The sequence below is a fragment of the Apodemus sylvaticus genome, chromosome 4 (assembly GCF_947179515.1).
Source record: "Apodemus sylvaticus chromosome 4, mApoSyl1.1, whole genome shotgun sequence".
Classification (NCBI taxonomy): domain Eukaryota; kingdom Metazoa; phylum Chordata; class Mammalia; order Rodentia; family Muridae; genus Apodemus; species Apodemus sylvaticus.
The window spans coordinates 55,453,335-55,469,685 of record NC_067475.1 but is presented as its reverse complement, the minus strand read 5'-3'; the positions used below and the strand labels follow the sequence as shown (position 1 = coordinate 55,469,685).

General features: G+C 48.7%; 1 protein-coding gene across 3 annotated transcripts in view; it reads right to left on the bottom strand.

Moving 5' to 3' along the window:
* The window catches only part of LOC127682815 (glutathione S-transferase Mu 1), a 49,174-nt gene extending 43,138 nt beyond the window's left edge, over window positions 1-6,036 (bottom strand). Inside the window, exons 1-8 of one of the 3 annotated variants that reach the window (XR_007977429.1) lie at window positions 5,825-6,035; window positions 5,466-5,541; window positions 5,004-5,068; window positions 4,639-4,720; window positions 4,448-4,548; window positions 3,171-3,266; window positions 2,974-3,084; window positions 411-554 (exon numbers count right to left, since the gene is read on the bottom strand). Coding sequence is in view for 2 of the 3 variants with exons in the window: in XM_052179466.1 (XP_052035426.1) it covers window positions 465-554; window positions 2,974-3,084; window positions 3,171-3,266; window positions 4,448-4,548; window positions 4,639-4,720; window positions 5,004-5,068; window positions 5,466-5,541; window positions 5,825-5,860 (657 nt within the window). In the remaining variant the exon portion in view is untranslated. Of the gene's footprint in view, window positions 1-42; window positions 555-2,973; window positions 3,085-3,170; window positions 3,267-4,447; window positions 4,549-4,638; window positions 4,721-5,003; window positions 5,069-5,465; window positions 5,542-5,824 lie in introns of those variants that run through there. The other 2 variants (XM_052179466.1, XM_052179465.1) reach the window with 2 other exon arrangements.
* Between the last annotated feature and the right edge of the window lie 10,315 nt (window positions 6,037-16,351).

The following is a 16,351-nucleotide window of genomic DNA, read 5'->3' as shown; positions in this document are numbered from 1 at the left end:
AGGCTAAAGAGCAAAAGAAAAGGACACAGCACACAGCAAGTATGTTCCAGGCTTTATTTGTAGACAAGACAGGCCTGGGGCAGCTCCTCCACCAGGAACAGGCTGGCCCTCAAGTATTGACCTTCGGGGTAAATCCAGGGAGGGCTGGCACTAAGATAGCATTGACCGTTAGAGAGTAATTCTCAGGAGCCTGAGTTCAGGACAGACCTCAGATTGCAGGAAAGGGCTGTGAGGTTGGGTTAGGGCGTCAATGAAGAAGGGGACATGCGGGGCGAGTGAAGGCTGTGTGGGCTTGACTGGGGTGATGGCGGGCGAGGAGATGGGACTGGCAAAGCTGCAGAAGGGAGAGGGAAGGAGAGCGAACCGGAAGGTACAGTGCAGAAGGCCAGGGTGCTGTCCCCACCCAGGGCCTGCAGGATCGCAGTGTGGACAGGTCCCCTTGTGAGTGCCAGTGTAGCAAGGGCCTACTTGTTACACCAATGGGCCATCTTTGAAAATATAGGTGTTGAGATGTAGCGGCTGCTCTTCATGTAGGCAGAGATCTTCTTCAGGCCCTGCAAATTGGGAAGGACACAGCAGGAGCTCAGGTCTGCAGCCCCCTCAGAGGAGCCGCCCCAGGTCTCCCGACTCATCTGTCCTGGACTCAGCTGAGCACAGACCAGCTGCTTAGCTCCCAGCCCAGGCTAGAGAACTCTTCCATTCTCCACACCAAAGGGGAGACTGGATCCTGCATAAGTTGTTTTATACTTGCTAAAAACTACAACATAGGTTAGGAAAAAAACCTGCCCACCAGTCTTGCAAGATCAGTTATCAGGGAGAAACCTCAAGTCCAGAGAGGCTGAGGAACTTCTGACTCACACAGCTAGTGAAACAGAGCCGGATTCATCCTGCTCAGGAGCAGCCTTCTGTGTGTGCTCTTGCTCTCATTCTCCTGCTCACACACACACACACACACACACACACACACCCCACACATGCACACATGCATATCTACCACTCCACACACATACCCACCCCCTCACACACATGCTCCACACACCCACACATACCCCACACCCACACATAGCCCCACACACACACACACATACACACATACCCCACACCCAGATACCCACCCCCTCACACACATGCTCCACACACCCACACATACCCCACACCCACATAGCCCCCACACATACACATACACACATACCCCACACATACACATACCCCACACACACATACCCATCCCCACACACACATACACTCCACACACATACATGCACACATACACTTCCACCCACACCCACACCCACATGCACCACATGCTCCCCCGCCCCCCCCCTTCAGCCCTCCCAAGAAAACTCTGTAACTGTCTCTCTGTGTGGACATGATCTTGTTTCTGGGAAAGCTCTTTCTAGCTTGTTTTTACACACAGAGAAAGGATCTAACAGGACAAAGGAGCCAGAACTTGACTGTGTGTGCTTAGGAAGACAGCCAAGCACCCAGTGACTCAGCAAATCGTGCAAGAAAGGGAACAAGAGAACAGGCCAGAAAGAAAAGCTGAACAGAATTCTAATCAATTTCCTGAGAAAGGAGTTAATTCTCTACCTGCTGCTCAGTGCAATCTCACTGGACCCTAGCTCGTCATCCCCACCCCTACCACAGGGACCACTCCATGTGACCACAGGTTCCACTGCCACACACCAAGCTGGAGAATACACAGGCAATTCCCGAGGGTGCAAAGTGATCCACCACAGACAATACACCCAAGCTAAGCGAAGGCACTGCTGTTTCTCCGTCCACCCACCCAGGGTGGTGCCAACTCTTGCACAGTTTCCCAGAATACCCAATCAGAACCAGAACTACAGCTGATGAGAACCAGCTGAGAAAGGCTGGGGGTTCAGTGGGTGAGCACTTATCTGGTTAAGCACAAGGCCCTGGGTTTAGCCCTTAGCTCTGGGGAGAGCGGAGGAGGAGAAGGAAGAAGGGAGAGAGAATAGATAGAGACAGAGACAGAGACAGAGAATTAGCAGAGAAAGTAGACTCCTTGATGGAGAATGGGCGAGGCCAATGGACTGTGGTTTGAAAAACCCTTGGATCAATGCGTCTAGTTCCTAGATGCCTGAACATCCTCACCTGATGGAGGTGAGGTCCAGGCTGTGCTCAGCATCCTGGGGAATATCACAAGCATCTCACAGTCTGGCTTTCCATAGCTCTCTGAAGACTCAGTCCCAAGATGGTAGCATTCTGCATGCTCCCTGGGGCCCAATATGAACCTCATATAGAGGAGACTACCAGAGAATAATAGTGAAGAAAAAAGTTTGACCCCATTTCACAGATAGGCCTTGTGACATGAAAGAGGAGAAGGGTGTAGGAGAGGAAACAGTGCACCAGCACACACTCACACCAGCACACACTCAGGCTAGATGTTCCCCAACATGGAAGGCACTCACAAGTCTACTCAGTGAGGTACCACCTTCAGCCTTGGGCTCTCGGTGCTCTACAGATCAGGTCTGGAGCCTTGAGCTCTCAGCACTCTGCAGATCAGGTCTGGACTTTCTTCCATCTGGGTATGACACTTTAGTCCTGCCTGTTTCGCTCTACTAATGCCAAGACCCACGAACTATTGACAAGCTCTGTCTTGCTAGGAGCCCTAATCAGGAAAATAAGGTTGTGCAAGGACCTGAAACTTTTTCTTTTAACCCAAAGCAGGGTCAGTCACTGACTGCTGTCCCAGAACCCAGTGCAGCCACAGGTGCGTGCGGAGACCTTGGACACGTGAGTGTTCTCCGTAGTATTAGGCTCCTTATCTGTCCAATGGGACTCAGAATCACAACGAGCTTTTGGAATTTTGAAGGGATAAATATTGCCCAATATAATTCTTTACAGAAAGCCCAGAAACTCCTGGTTATTTTCCTAGTCTTGGGACCAGAAAGCATCATGGACCCGAGAAAGAAGACAATCCCAGGGGAAGTAGGACCAGGGCATCACCTCGAAGCGGGCCAGGAAGTCCTTCAGGTTTGGGAAGGCGTCCAGACACTTGGGCTCAAAAATACGGTACTGGTCAAGAATGTCATAAGCAAGGAAGTCCACATAGGTGACCTGCAGAAGCCAAGGATGAGTGCCCTGGAATTTGACACCTGAGAAGAACAGCGCCTCCTCCTCCCCACCCCTCCCTTTATCTTTACCTTGTCCCCTGCAAACCATGGCCGCTTGCCCAGGAACTCGGAGTAGAGCTTCATTTTCTCAGGGATGGTCTTCAAGAACTCTGGCTTCTGCTTCTCCTGAGGCAGAGAACAGCTGTCACCACCTTTAGATCAGGCTCCCCAGCAGAGGGAGCAATGGGACAGCCACCTCCCTAGAACAGCCAGGTCCGAGTCTGGGATTCCATTTAACACATCACTATTTTACTGGTGACAGATTTCATGTCTGGCAAAAATTTCACAGTGGTGAAATCTGTCACCACTGAAGTCCAAACCAGGTGCTGTGAGTCATACCCAGGACCTCCTGAATATCTTGAATGTTTTAGCCTCAGAGAGATCCAAGGGAACCACAGAAACAAAGGTCACAAAGACCCTGGGAGAAGACAGTTATACTTGATCGACATCAAATCAGATATTTGCATGAGAACAAATCAGCTTTTTGAAGGGTGTGTACCAGTTTTGATCAGTGACTAATATTGAAAGGAAAGTTCCTCTGGCTGACCCTAAGCTGCCTACTAGGAAGATGTCTTGGTTTTCTATTGCTACCTAAGACAGACGTATGGGGAATGAACTGGATAGATGTGTGAGACCAGTGGAGACATGACTTATTTTCAACATTTAGGGAGTATACTGGTGCCTGTTGGTGCATGGGCATCCAATGTTGATGCCAAGTGTCTTTCTCAATCAATGCCCACCTTATTTTTGAGACAGGGTCTCTCACTAAATCTAGAGCTCAAAGACCAACTGGCCTCACTGGTCATCAAAAGCCACAAAATCCTCCTGTTTCTCCCCCCACCCCCCAGAGCACTATGTTTATAAGAGTAGGCTGCACACTAGGGTGTTATTATAGGGTGCTAAGGACCCATACTGAAGCCTTCATGCTATGTGGCAGGCACTTTTAACCAATGAAACAACTCCATATCCTCTAATTTCATCTTGGAGGCTTTTGGTATAAACCCTGGGTAAGAGGGCACATTGGAAGAGGTCAAAGGACGGATTTAGCAGAGATTTGCAACTGTACTGAATAACTTAGATCAACTGTCCGCCAGCAGAATCTCAACCATATCCTCAGACTAGCAGGGATAGTTTCACAGCGTTGATGTGGTAGATCACCCGGGTGATCAGGGACATTTTGTTGTTAAGAACAGAAAACTTGGAGATCAGTAGCACAGTTCATTCACTGAAGGAGGACACTACAGATCCGAATGCAAGACTTTAACTCCTGCTGCGAACCCTGTCTGCTCCACCCACTGCCCACTCACAAAGTCAGGGTTGTAACAGAGCAGGATGAGCTGCATGCGGGTGTCCATGACCTGGTTCTCCACAATGTCTGCTCGAATCCTCTCCTCCTCTGTCTCTCCACCTGCAGCACACACAGCACCCTCAGGATCCCACCCCAGCCAAGCCGAGCAGACTATGCACCGCTCCCCGCCCTGCAGGCAGCCCCACTCACACAGGTGGTGCTTGCGGGCAAGGTAGCGCAGGATGGCATTGCTCTGCGTGATCTTGCGTGATCCATCGATTAAGTAGGGCAGCTGGATGGACAAGCAGGGACGGTCAGATGACATATGAGGCCCCTCCATCCCTTCCCTGGGAGAGGGCAGACATGGGCCTGGCACTCAGTGTGCCTGCCACGGGAAGCCCTCCATGAGCACAGTGTGCACTGAATGGGAGAGCTGGGACACCACCCATCACACAAACACTGTGCAGCCAGCAGGGATGGAGCAGGAGAGCAGAAGTACTGACCCCAACCCCTCAGCCAGGCCAGGAGATGAGAGATCACGAGCCTCCCCCAAGCCTCCCCTTCCCTGCACCTACATTGGGAAAGTCCAGGCCCAACTTGAATTTCTCATTCAGCCACTGGCTTCGGTCAAAGTCGGGAGCTGTGGTGGACAAGAGGATGTGAAAATCACCCCAGTGTCCCACCCTACTACAGATATTCGACCAGTAGCAAGAAACCCTAAGTCAGGGGATCTGCAACCTATTTCAGCGAATAACTTTCCAAAGTGGAGAAAGGTCTGAATAACAACTGGTAATAAAGGGAGCCGGGACCCAGTAAGTCCCCAGTAATGAATCCTGTCTATAAATACAAATGGACCGGGAGCTTCATTCTCAGTGTTCTCTATTGAAAAACCAAACCGGACCCTCAAAGAGCTTTCTGGAAGCAGCAGCCTCTAGCTTCAGTTAGAGGGAGACCAGCAGAGCTAAATAAACAGGAGGTCTAGGTATAGTTTGATAGGCAACAGGGAATCAAGTGTCTAACCAGGAAGGTGTCATTACCGTCGCCCATGGTGTATTTCTTCTCCTCATAGCTGGTGTCTGTGTATTCCAGGAGCAGGCGGATGGGGTGAGTCAGCTGGGAGAGAGGACCAGAGACAGAGGTCAGAAATTGCGGGGACTTTATTTGTATGACTTCATCTTCACCTGTTGAGACCACCCACACTCCACAAACGCTGCCGCCCTGCACAGGCATGTGCACACCATAAGCTAGCCACCCAAGTGTCTACGCTTCAGAGAGCTGAGAGATGCAGGCTGGGGATTGTAGCAAGGCCTGGGGTGTACCCGCAGAAGGTAGAAGCAGAAGGGCCCCTGCCCACTTCACATCGCAGTCCCACCCTCCAAGTGGACCCCCCTCTCACTCCGCGGACGTTCCAGTATCCCAGGATCATAGGCATGGTGCTGGTGCTGTGGTCTTCTCAAACTGGCTTCAGCAGGATTGACCTGTGTGTTTCAGAGTTAAGACTTTATACAGACTACTAGAAAAACGTGGGCTGGACAAAACAGTGGGTCCCTCCCAACCCTGCACCAATCCCAATTAGGCACTCCCCGTCCCAGATCGGTAACCAGAGCTGCAGACCCTAAAGCAGAAGGCAGAGGGCCAAACCCTCTCCGGAAGAGGCGTGGTTAAGATCCTTAGCGGCCTCTGCCCCAGGATTCTGTTTTGCACACCCTGAAAACAGAATCTGCTCGCCTGCTCCCTGAAACCTCTTAGAGCCTGCTGGATGCTCCGAGACTAGCTAGCACTTTCCCTGGAGACTGGCCAGACAGCAAAAGAACATGGGTGGGTGTTCCGCCTCCCGCCTTCCTTTCTTTTGCAAAGCTCGGTTTACACACCCAGACTGTGGGAATCTGTCCATGAGGAAGCTCAACTCTCAGCTCAAAGACAAAAAGGCGAGCCCCCGACCTCAGTGTTTAACGTAGCACCTATCGTCAGAGAAAGAACTCTGCCAGCCTGACAGCTGCCAGATTTTTGTGCACACAGCCTCAAGTTACAGGAACAGTCGGTGACACGGAAACAACCCTGGGGCAGAGATAAACAGGTCTCTGTATTTTCCTTTAGGAGATTTGGGAACCCAGCCCTTCTCTTATCCGTTATCAAAAACTATCCGTATTTTGGCCCTGTTTATGAATCTAAATTCAAGAACCAAGCACAGAGGGACCAGAATCTGAGGGAAGCCACAGCTGTGGACAACAGTCAGCTGACGGCACCCAGCAGAGTGCAAGGGGGGCAAAGAGCCCACAGCTGGGGTGTGCCACAGAAGGGGAGAGGATGCACTCCAAAAGGCTTGCTTTCAAGGGACAACAGGATGCTGTACACATGGGAACCCAAAGCTAGACAGACCCTCAGCTTTCCACATCCCTAAATGCTGGACCTGGTTTGTATATGACCTTTCAGATTTCCCTGAGATATATGCCCAGTAGTGTAACCTTCACAAGGACAACGTCCTACCAAGAACACTGGCCCACCTGTCTGCTTTCTTCCTTGAAGGCAAGAGGCTTGGTGGAAGAGGAGACTGAAATGAGTTTACATGGCAAAGGGCAAGGCTGTTGCTCTGCAGAAAGTGCATTTGGGAATTAAATCATCCTTTACTAGGACTACGGGGTATGAAGGCAGCATATCACCTCACCCACACAGGAGGTGTGCAGTGAGGGTGCAGGGGACAAGCAGAGGCCATCTTATCCCGGAACAATTAGTGAAGCCACGTGCTCTGCAGGTCTCCGTGAGGACGCACGCAAAGAGACCATGTCACTGGGGCTATAGCAGTAGTTTGGTGGGAACTACAGGGAGATGATTTGCAAGTATGAATTTGGCACATCAGCATATTTTCATGCACTGTGGGAACCAGAGAAGGAGTGTAAGAAAGGAGAAGGAATCCACGCTGTCCAGGTCAAGGACTCAGAGGGCCTGGAAGGGAGTCAGGGCCCTGGCACCCTTCAGGGGACAGAACGGCTCTGCAGACAGGGATAAGGGCTAGGACAGCAAGTCCTCAATGCAGGGTCCCCAGAGTCCGAGGTCACCATCCTTTTGAATGAGAGAGGTCAGAGGTCTCTGAAAGGCAGCAGGGAGCAGTGGGGACTGGGGACATGGAGAGATCTGAACCTGGGAGTCACAGTCAGTGCTGTCCGGGAGAATTAATCCCAGGGCTGATCTCTGATCCTCTGGATGTCTCTGTGCACTGTCACAAGTTCACAGTGCAGCCAGCCCTAGTGTCTTAAAAGGACACTGTACAGGACAAATCTAAATGGATGGGAGGAAATTTGTCTTATAACCTGTAGAGTGATTTCTGAGATGTATTCCGTAATTCCTTCCAGGCCAATGAGTGACAGTCAACACGGTCAGTGCAAAAACACAGAATTCTACAAATAATGGCTTCTGAATTTTTAAACTCTATAGGAGAAGTGTAGAGAGATTTTTGGGGTACCCTTGGCAGGAATCTGATATTGTGGCATGACAAGTAAGTCTAGGCAGGAATCTAACATTAAGATGGGACAAAGAAGCAGGCTTCAGTCATGATTGTGACTTTAGCCTAGGACCGGAAGCAAGCTCAGACATCCTGATCATCCTTAAAAACTTGTGATCATCGGACTTTGTGTTTATTGTCTTGCTTGTTCCTTGACTATTGTCTTGCTGGATTCCTCATTGTACTACTCACCATTAATACCTGCCTATAATTAAAATGGTATAAAAGTGGAATGGAAAAAAATAAACCCGCCTTCAGTCTCAGAATTGACTGGGGTCATGCTGCAGTTTGGTCTAATTGTCTCTTTTCCATCCTCACTCCTGCACTGGAGAACCTATTGACTGACTGAGTGGGCTTGGTCAGAGAAGTAAGTGGCAACAAACAAAGTGTTCTCTGCCTCATGGAAACTTCCTGAAAGTCTCTCACATGCTGACTGATGATCAGTGGTTCTCAACCTTCCTGACGCTATGGCCCTTTAATACAGTTCCTCATGCTGTGGTGATCCCTCACCTCATGAAAGTATTTCATTGCTCCGTCATAACTGTAATTGAAGTACTGTTATGAATGGTAATACAATCACCTGCTGTGCTGGATATGTGCTAGTCAGCCCACAGGCTGAGAGCCCCTGCTTAGATAAAGCCGGGAAATGAAGAAGGTACGGAATGTTTTCTCATTTCTATAAGAAATAATGAAATGAATACGGCCATGTCCCAGATGTAGCTAGCTCAGAACTGAAAAAAGGAAATAAGAAAGGGAGGGAGGGAAGAAAGGAGGGAGATAATGTTAGGATAGAAGGAGAAGAGAGAGGGAAGAGGGGACAGATGGAGCTGAAAGAAAAAAAGAGAAAACTTTAATTTAAATGTATTAAGGTTTCAAAGTAGCATTAAAGCAGCCAAGTTCATTGTAAAATAAAATCATAGAAAACAAAAAATTACACAAAGAAGAAAAATACTGAAACCGGTCTTCAGTGTGCGTGAGAATCATAAAACATTAGCAAAATTGGCAGTGTAATTCCAATACCAACAACAAAAACAGCAAACCAAAAGGAAAGTCCAAGGACTGGAGAAGTGGCCCAAGTCACAGAGAGCTTGCCAAGCACGCATAAAGCCTTGGAGTCTGTCCTGAGAATCATAAACCGAGCGTGGTGGTGCTCGCCTGTAATCTCAGCACCCCGGAGGCTGGGGCCGGAACAGGACACTCACGGCCATCTTCAGCTACACAGCCGCTTTGAGTCCAGCCTGGGACAGAAGACCTAACTCAGCATGCAAAGATTCCAAGTTAGCACACATCAGGAGACAGGATAAAACTATTATAAATCTGAACAGATGATTTCAAAATTGAGGATACATTTTTCCATAGATGCATATTAATGCTTTCATCAACTACATCTAATAAATGCAACAAAATATGAATAAAAAATTTTTTAAATGAGTGCATGTAATAATGCACGCTAGTGATGTTTTTCCAGGTTCTTGTTTCTAGAAACTGGCTGTACAAAATTACAAACCTGCCTAAAACTTATGTGTTGCACCAGTTATCAGGAACTATACACAGATCAGGCATGAATGGTCACCTGAGAGGCGGCACAGTGAGGACAACTATAAATTATTGTCTATTCTCAGCCTAAATCCCCACCTGTGCGTAACAGAGAAAGTGGACTGTAACTTGGTTTAAAAAAAAAAAATCATTCATCCAGAGCATGATAGAGTCACCCATGAGGAAGGCGGGGTCGGAAGGAAGGAGAGGGATGTGTGGAGAAATGGAACAGCTGGAGCCCAAGGTGGGAACTAGACCCTCTGCAGGGTGCTTTGAACACACTAGATATCGCGATGCAGACATGGACACCCATTCAAGAATCTGTCCGGCCATGTCAGGAGGGAACCTGAGGTACAGAAGGCTTAAGCAACCTCTTTCTTTTCACTCAGCTGGTCAGTGGGACAGAGCTCCAGTCAGACTGGCTCTGTGGATGCCGTGCAGTGAGTTCCCTGGGCTCATGTCTCCCGTCTCCTGCTGAGAACTCCATCCCTCTCTCATCAGATGCACAGACATGTCCCTGGGTCACAGCTAAGCTCTTTAAGCTTTTTTGCTCACAAGTCCAACCTCCCACAGGGCAAAGGGGTCCAACAGTTCAGGGCAGAATAGAAGAGATCTTATCCTAAGGCCAAGCATGAGAAAGACCTGGCCAGCAGATCCAGGAAGAAAACCCCTTCAGGGCTGCCATCAAGTCCCTTAGAGCAGAAAGTTCAAGCCCCCTTCTTGGGGAGCCTGAGGTCAGTGTTGCTGAGCCGAAACTGACCTGCTCCCCAGCGGGCCACTCAGAATAACAGCCATCTATATTCCAGGCCGTCTGTGTCAGGACAGTGAGTGGCAAGTAGTTTCTAAAGAGTTCAAAGACATCCAGGGCTTCCTGTACCCAGCAAGACAGGTGCAGCCATCCCCAGGCACAGACCTCGGCTCTCCTTCCCTCTCCCATCCTTCATCTCTCCCTACAGCCATGCCAGCTCTTGCACAACGAGAACCAGCTGAGAGAGTGTGTAACTTGATGTATGTGGTCCAAAAGAACAAACTCCGGGCTGAAATAAACATCTCCCTAACATTTCCAACTCCAAAATCAATAACAAAGGGTGTCAGAAAAAGTGGACCACCAGTTAGTTGTCCATGGTTAGCTGAGAGATGGGGACCAGACTGGCCTCCCCATCACCCAGTAAGCACCATATGCACCTCAGAGTCTGGGATCTCTCCCTCTCTCCCTCTCTCCCTCTCTCCCTCTCTCCCTCCCTCTCTCCCTCCCTCTTTCCCTCTCTCCCTCTTTCCCTCTCCCTCTCTCTCTCCTTCTCTCTCCCTCTCCCTCTCCTTCTCTCTCTCTCCCTCTCTCTCTCCCTCTCCCCCTCCCTCTCTCCCTCTCTCTCCCTCTTTCCCTCTCCCTCTCTCTCTCCTTCTCTCTCCCCCTCTCTCTCCCTCTCCCCCACCTTCTCTCCCTCTCTCTCCCTCTTTCCCTCTCCCTCTCTCTCTCCTCTCTCCCTCTCTCTCTCCCTCTCCCCCTCCCTCTCTCCCTCCCTCCCTTTCTCCCTCTCTACCTCTCTCCCTCTCCCCCACCCCCCTCTCTCTCCTACCCTCAGTCTCAGGATGAGGACACCTCTACCTGTCCCACTGTACCCACCATGACACTAGAGGGCCGTGGTGTGAAAATGAGAATCTATCCCATTTCACAGAGAATTTATGTGTTACAGGCAGATGCACATAATAGTCAGGTGTCTGTTACTTAGACAAAGTAGGAGAGGAAATCGATCCAAATGAGGGAATATTTAGGCCAGTCTGTCCCCATATCTCAGAGCTTTCAGTCCATGATCTCTTGACTCCATGATGGGGAAGAACATTTGCTGCAAGGAGTGAGTCCTGGAGAAGACCTGCTCACCACATGGTGTGAGGAAGTCAAGAGATGGAAGGGAAAGGTTGTAATGTACCCTCAGCCATGCCCATCCTAAAGCCTACTTCCTTCTGCTAGGACCTCCGCCCCTTGGATTTCCACCACCCCTCAACAGCCTTTTATTAATCCACAACTACGCCACAGCATTGGTGGGTCATGGCCTCATGAACTAGACACATCTTAAAGGTTCACCCTTGAATACCATTACACTGAGAACGATGTCTTCACTCAACACTTCACCTTTGAGGGGTGTCTTAGTCAAGGTTTGTTTTCTTTTTAATTTTAATTTTATTTTATGTGCATTGGTGTCTTGCCTGCATGTAGAACTGTGTACGGTGCCAGATCTTGGAGTTACTGACAGTCATGAACCTGCCATGTGGGTGCTGGGAATTGAGCCCTGGACCCTCTGGAAGAGCAGAGTCAGCTCTCCAGCCCCCATCACTAGTCAGGGTTCCTATTGCTGTGATAAAACGTTCTGACCAAAAGCAACTTGGGAAGAAGAGGGTTTATTTTATCTTACAAAACTTCATCTCTGGAGGAAGCCAGGACAGGAACTCAAACAGGACAGAAACCTGGAGGCAGGAGCTGAGGCAGAGGCCATGGACAGATCATGGTTTGCTTCCCATGGCTTCCCCAGCCGGCTTCCCTTCAGAACCCAGCACCGCCATCCCAGAGATAGCACTCACACACGCACACACAATGGCCTAGGCCCTCCCCCGCTAATTAAAAAACTTCCATGCAGGTTTGTCTATGACACAATCTTAAAAAGGTGTTTTCTCCATTGTGGCTTCCTCCTCTCTGATAACTAGCCTGTGTTGAACTGACATAAAATTAACCAGAACAGGGATAATTCAGATCCACACTTTAACATGAAAAAGGAGATAAAATGAAACTACCACACCACAGGATGTTGAAGATATAGTCCTTGAGAAAGGACACTGGAGACTTACTCAGACCCAGCACCAACCACAGCCTGGGAAGTCAGAGCTTCCCAGTGGGGCTCTAACTGGATAAAGTTCTCTGAAGATCATCTGTGTCATGAACATCTATTAATCAATTTCTTTATCCTTGTGACAAAAAAGATACTCTGTGTTCTGTTTCTTCCGAGGCCAAGAACATGCACAACCTCCCTGGATGTCCTTGCAGGGCTGTGCAGGCCCCACTGGGCAGGATGAGCAGCCATCTTCCTGGACCTGGGCTTGGATTAGAGGCTGAAGCTTCAGCACATCAGTATTGGCTGGACTTCAGGCAAAGCTAATGTCTACAGAAGTGGTGGGAAACAAGATAGGAACACAGTACTGTCAGCCTGCCGACGTGATGTGCATCTGTAACACCACTCAGGCAGGTGAGCTAGGAAGACTGCAGTGAGTTTGAAGCCAATAGAGTGGTCTCAAGACCAGCATGAAATACAGTGTGTCTTATCAACAACATGACAAAGAAATGGCTCAGCCAGGAAGACACTTGCTGCTCTTAAAGGTGATCGGAGTTTGATTCTCAGTACTCACATGATTGGCTCACAACAACCTACAACACCAGATCCAGAAGATCTGTCCACCTTTTCTTGCCTCTTAGGGTATCCATAAATATGTATAACACACACACACACACACACACACACACATACCCACACACACACACACACACCTTTGGAAACAATATTTTAATCTGAAAAAGAAAAAACAGCACAATAAAAACAAAACAAAAAAGGCAAAAAAGAAACAAGGCCCTTTTCCTGCATGTGTTGCCACGGAAGCAAACTCTCTCCCGCTGGCTAAGCCCAGAAGGCTGTGAATACCTTGAGTGCATCCCCACAGTGGACAGGCTGAGAAAGCAAGGCACTGAAATAGCCCCTCAAAGGTGGAGAGCTTTATCCAATAAGATGTTAGAAGAATGAAAGAATCATCTGGGGAGATTTCTATAAAAAGTAACTGAGGCCAAAAGGAGGGATGGAGAGAAACAGGGGTTCTTTTGACCCTGAGAACAGCACTATATACCAGCACAGCAGACTGGAAGGCAGACAGTGGTTTTCTGAACTACCTGGTTCATATGGATGTGAGAGGGACTGTACCAGGAGAGACTTGCAGAGTTCATAAATGGCAATCTAATAACCTGAAGTTCTGGTTCTCACTGACTGAGCCTGTCTAACCCAGAAATGCACAGGCATCATGAATCAGCTCAACCTGAGCCCTTGGCAGGGGCCAAGGCCAGAGGTAGAGAGAATTTAGGACAGGACTTTACTCTCTGGGAACTGGAGGTCAACTCTGGGAAGGACAGACACTGTTATTAAGATAGATGGGCCCTGATAACAGTGCTCACTTGATACAGGGGTTTGCAAGGTCGGTGGCACCAACATGGGGAGTGACCTGCATTGTAAGTGGCTACAAGGAGTTCAAACAGGGAACAGGACCTGGGCTCATAGGGACCCAAGAGTCCTGACCCTGATCCAGCCTGGTTCATCCCAGTTCAAGGTATGGGAGGCTTCAGAAAGGTCTCAAAGAAAGATAGGCAAGCACTGAGGAGGACTCCAACTTTGAGGTCACTGGCTCCTGTGTGTGTGTGTGTGTGTGTGTGTGTGTGTGTGTGTGTGTGTGCACATGCACACATACATGTGCATATGCACACAAGATGAACTGAGTGTTCTTAGTTAATATCTTGTCAATTTGACACAAACTAGAGTCATTTGAGAAAAGGACTCTCTATTCAGAAAATGCCCTCATAAGATTTGCCTGTAGGCAAGACTGCAGTGCATTTTTTTTTATTACTGATTGATGTGAGTGGGGTGGTATCACCTTCTGGGAAGGTGGTCCTAGATGGTATAAAAAAAAAAAATCAAGGTGAGCAAGCCAGTGAGCAGAACTCCTCCACGCTTCTGTTGCAGTTCCTGATTTCAGGTTCCCGCCCTGTTGCCCTTATCTGATAGGCTGGATTGTGGAACTGTACATGAAATAAGGCCTACCCCCAGACAAGCTGCTCTGATCTCGGTGGTTTATCATGACCATGGAAGCTAAGTAAGACAGCGAATGAGCTGAGATATCCCTGTACTTTTGATTCACAATTCTCTAGCAACTGGTAATGCTGAACAATTTTTTATATGCTCCTTGGCCAGAAAAATGTCTACTCAAGTCTATTGTTCTCATTTGAACCCAATGATTTGCTAATGCTGTGGCTACTTGCTTGTAAATAATACTCTCTTGGAACACATTAATTTTCCTGTGCTTTATTGTTTCTGTTGGGGGTGGGCGGTGTTGGTTGGTTAGTTGGTTGGTTGGTTGGTTGGTTTTGTTTGAGACAGGTTCTGTCAACACAGCAATGCTTCTCTGGAATTCACTAAGTAGACCAGGTTGGTCTTGAACTCACAGAGATCCTCCTAACTCTGCCTCTGAAGTGCTAGGACTAGAGATGTGTACCACCAACATCACTATGGCCAGCGCTGAATTGTTGCTTCTCCATTCTAACTGCAGGGTTGAGGAGCTACAGTAAAGAGCATATGGTCTGCAAAGCTTAAATATTGACCTTTCATGGGGAACGTTTGCCAACCCTGGTTCTAGGTCCATGTCTGCTTTGGTGTCCTTTGGTAATTTATTCTCTCTACTCAACATTACCAGAGTGCCACTCCTGACTTCACTACATCCTTTCCAGATTATCTTCCTTGTCTTTCAGTTAAAATTTAACAAACATTGACTGAAATAATGTGAACTTACCAGTTTCACAAACATTTCGCTTCTATCAATTTTTATCTTATGAACTTTAACTTTTAGTTCCTCATTTATTTCAGCAAGCCCGCCTGTTCCTTAACTGCAGTAGGCAGCAGCAGGCAGGGGGTATGAGGACCACACCCATCAGGGCTCTCATCCAGATGTACTACCTGACACAGATAGGTTACAGGCACGGCCTGACAAAGGTCAGACACCTTGATCCAGCCCCGGGCACAGGAGCATGCTCAGTAGGTCCTCCTGCAGTGTGTCCAAGTCCTTCAGGGACAACTTGATGCAAAATGTCCACAGCGTCTTTGACCGTACACTGTGGCACTGGGGCCCAGCACACCAGGCCTGCCCATCCCTGATTATGCTCTTCCAAGGCAGCTGCAGCTTCTTAATGAGCCTGCTTAGCTGAGAGAGCCTCTGACTCATACTCCAGCACCTCTGCATGGACACATTGCTGTAATGTCTCTGGATAAGATTTTTCTTTCCAGAGCTCTAAGCCCTACAGCTGGTTGTGTGTTGTCTTAGTTTGGGTTTTACTGCTGTGAACACCATGACCAAGGTAGCTCTTATAAGAACAACATTTCATTGGAGCTGGCTTACAGGGTCAGAGATTCAGTCCATTATCATCAAGGTGGGAGCATGACAGTGTCCAGGCAGGCATGGTGCAGGAAGAGCTGCGTTCTACATCTTCATCTGAAGCTGCTAGCAGAATACTCCCTTCCAGGCAGCTAGGATGAAGGTCTTATAGCTCACACCCACAGTGACACACTTACTGTAGCAGGGCCATACCTTCTAATAGTGCAACTCCCTGGGCCAAGCATATACAAACTATCACATATAGATAAGCCAAAACTTTTCTGAAGATAATTCATTCAGATTCCAAATTTCCTAAAGACCAACCACATGCCAATCCCTGTCATTCACATCAAAGATGGAACAGTCCAAAGAAAGGGACCTACTCTGTAAGCATCCCAAGTTGAGGACCAAAGACTTGGGCTATGGACACCAAGGATCTTAAATGACTCAGTCCCCGCATCCCCATCACCCAGGCTCTGCTGTGAGAACAAAACAGAGACCACTTAACCAAGTCAACACAGTCCTGGGAGCCACAGACAGACAAGACACAGAGCAAACGTGGTTCAGGCTTTGCTGGGGTTTAGACAGGACTTAGCTGCTCACTCCAAGGACCAGGTAAGCGCGCGCATGTGTGAGGTTGGTTCTTCCGTCCATGCTGGGGATTCTGGGCTCAGATAATTTCCTCTAAGCAGAGGGTTGTCTGGATACAGGACATAG